A 3,216-nucleotide genomic window follows, 5' to 3' on the forward strand; every position below is an offset into this window, starting at 1 on the left:
CGCATTCGAATAAAACTGAGCAAAACACACACCAACCTCCTTGCTTTAAAAAATCGTAAAAATCTGGATTAAAGTGAGGCACTTATAATGGAATTGAATGAGGTTAATCTGTAAACTCATTATTTTAATAGTACAGCCACGAGATCAAGCATGTTTTAAAATAGTCAATTTCAAGTGGTTATGTAAATATTATAAAAGGAAATATTTAATAGTGGTTTAGAGATTTAAGGAAGTGAAATTCTGATCTCAAAATAACACATGCATGTTTCTTTTTATCTTTTTCAACATTCTTCAGAGTATTTGGTTACCTTTGATCTCATCCTTTATCACTGGGTTGGTAGTGCAAAATTTCAATGTTTTACTATCACATTGATAATCAGTTATTAGTCTTTGGATTTGACCAGTGAATGCTAAACAATCACTTTCAACTGTTTGACTATTCCCACAAAATGAGAGAAAGAATTTTGGTGCATACTTGCTTATATACTGAAACTTCAAAACAGTCTATAGAATACTATATAAGATAGACTGGTAATACAAAAGCCTTTGAAGGTAAAGAATATTAAACCCGTGTCATATCTAGTAACAAAAACATAAAACAAACAGCATCCTCAAAGTGACCAACAGATTTAAAGGCTAGTGTAAGATGTGATACAATACTTTAATTGTTACTCTAAATCTCCTTTACAGTTTTGCAAAATGAATTTGTTTTCAGAACATCTTTGGTGTACAAAAAGTGTATAAAGTTAGAAATCAGAAAGAGCTTTATATTTAGAAAGAGCTGTGTTAAATATATTAATGTATAAATAGTGTTGTGTATTGCACATGTTTATTGCCAAGTGGGGGAATTGACTGTTCATGAGATGGATTGCCTGAGGGAAGAAACTGTTCTTATGCCTGGCTGTTTTGGTGTTCAGTGCCTGGGTGTTATTTAATGATATTTTTTATTGACTGCAATATCGGATGATTACACCCTCCTGGTTGGTGATATCCATGTCACCACTGTGTAATAATTATTCATCTCTTTTGCGGAAGTCCGCCCTTCTCCTTTGTATTAGATTTGGTATCTTGCCACAAAATAGGCTGTTTCACACCTCACTGGTACAGGTTCCTTGGCAGTTGTTTCTGGAAAATGATCATTGGAATGAACTGAACATGAGATTTAAAAATCAGAGGATTCTGAAAATAATCTCCATCATTTCAATGTCCCTCTTCTTACTGATCTATACAGGACGAATGACAAATTGCCCTCCTAAGAAAGAGCTGGTCTTGAAAAACTTCCTAAAGCAGGATGTTGGAGAACTACAGGCTTGTTCTGCTATTATTCAAGGAGACATGGACGGAGTGGACAAGGACATTTTTAGGAAGCTCCTGACCTCGAAAAAAAGAACATCCTTGCTATCTGAGTCATTCTATCTCAACGCAACCAAGGATTGTCCATCCTACATCCGAGACAGAGGGTTTCTGATGGTTTCTCTCAGTAAAGAGGAGAAAGATTTCCCTATTGCTTACTCCATGGTGATCCATGAGAAGATTGAGATGTTTGAAAGGCTCTTAAGAGCCATTTACACTCCTGACAATGTGTACTGTGTTCATGTGGACCAGAAGTCTCCTGAGATCTTTAAAGAAGCTGTTAGGGCCATTGTGTCCTGCCTGACAAATGTGTTTATGGCCAGCAAACTGGAGAATGTGATCTACGCCTCCTGGTCTCGAGTTCAAGCAGACATCAACTGCATGCAGGATCTGCTCAAGTCACCTGTCCAGTGGAGGTATCTGCTCAACACCTGTGGCACTGATTTCCCTATCAAAACCAATGCAGAAATAGTTGAGTCTCTAAAACACCTGAATGGAAGGAACAGTTTGGAGTCCGAGGCCGTAGAGTCCAAAAAGTGGCGCTGGCAGTATCATCACAATGTTACGAACGTTGTGACTCGGACCGATGTTAAAAAGTCACCCCCGCCAATAAAGAGCCCTATGTTTGCAGGAAATGCTTACTTTGTGTTTTCAAGAGAGTTTGTGGATCACATTTTCAAAAGCAAAGAGGTTCAAGAATTCATGGAATGGGAGAAAGACACATACAGTCCAGATGAACACATGTGGGCTACGTTACAGCGGATGCCTTCAGTACCAGGATCCAACCCTTCAAACAGAAAGTACGAGCAATCGGACATGAACGCAATTGCTCGTCTAGTTAAATGGAGCTACCATGAAGGAGATCTAAAGAGTGGGGCTCCCTACCCACCATGCACTGGGACGCACAGACGGGCGGTGTGTGTCTATGGAGCTGGGGACTTGAAATGGATTGTGAGGCAACACCATCTTTTGGCAAACAAGTTTGATCCAGAAGTAGATGATGTAGCTATCAAATGTATGGAGGCTTTTTTAAGGTACAAAGCTATTTATGGTCGATCATTACTAACAGTTGATAAATCTGACATTATTTTGTGATGTTTTAATGACAGGTACAGTAACTATTTGTATGTTTTTCTAAATATTATATTAATCTTTTCATGGATATAAATGTAAATGTAATAAAGTATATTATATAATTAAGTTATATTAACAGGATGATGAAAACTTTAAAATACTTGAAATTAATTATTTTAAATTAAAAGATCAATTTGCATTTAAAAATTATTTGTACAATTTAAAGAAGCTCTGTGTTACAATTAATACTTTATATAAACTTTTGGTAATATCTTTTGGTAACATTAATAGATCAATATTTAGACTATGAAACCTTTCGGTGTTATTAAACCTAATTTGTGTTAGTGGAAACATGTAATGCATTATTGACCTTCATGACCTTAGATGGTTGTCTTTACATGTCTCATACAGCTATCATGAGAACAACAGAATAAAATGAATAAGAATAAAACTCAAACTGACGATTCTCTTATGACTCTTGGTTAATTTACTTGTTTGAGCAAATTAATTAATTACAAAACAAGTACATATTTGTACTCTGGAAGTGGGGCTAAATGAGTAAACAAAGTTACTGCATTCCTGACATGGGTCAGACCCTCAGTCACCTCTCAGATACCAAATACAGACATTGCCTGTAACATAAATACCAGAATAGATACACTGGCTTTAAGAAAATTATGATTTCCAATTAGGGATGTTCAAACTACCATTTTATACACAAGGTGCCCAAGGTTAATTCAGGGGGTCCATATACCATGAGAGAAAATAAGTGTATAACCCTAACCTGGC

General features: G+C 36.3%; 1 protein-coding gene across 1 annotated transcript; it reads left to right on the forward strand.

Annotated features, from left to right (window-relative positions):
• Positions 1-319: 319 nt before the first annotated feature.
• LOC125247386 (beta-1,3-galactosyl-O-glycosyl-glycoprotein beta-1,6-N-acetylglucosaminyltransferase 3-like) lies at positions 320-2,448 on the forward strand. Its single transcript, XM_048158641.1, has one exon. The coding sequence runs from the start codon at positions 964-966 to the stop codon at positions 2,446-2,448; it is 1,485 nt and encodes a 494-aa protein (XP_048014598.1). The 5' UTR covers positions 320-963.
• Positions 2,449-3,216: the final 768 nt, after the last annotated feature.

The sequence above is a fragment of the Megalobrama amblycephala genome, linkage group LG15, assembly GCF_018812025.1.
Source record: "Megalobrama amblycephala isolate DHTTF-2021 linkage group LG15, ASM1881202v1, whole genome shotgun sequence".
NCBI classification, from domain to species: Eukaryota; Metazoa; Chordata; class Actinopteri; order Cypriniformes; family Xenocyprididae; genus Megalobrama; species Megalobrama amblycephala.

What these genes read in the sequence shown, in the direction of transcription:
- LOC125247386 (XM_048158641.1), top strand. Translation starts at nt 964, where the DNA reads ATGATTACACCCTCCTGGTTGGTGATATCCATGTCACCACTGTGTAAT.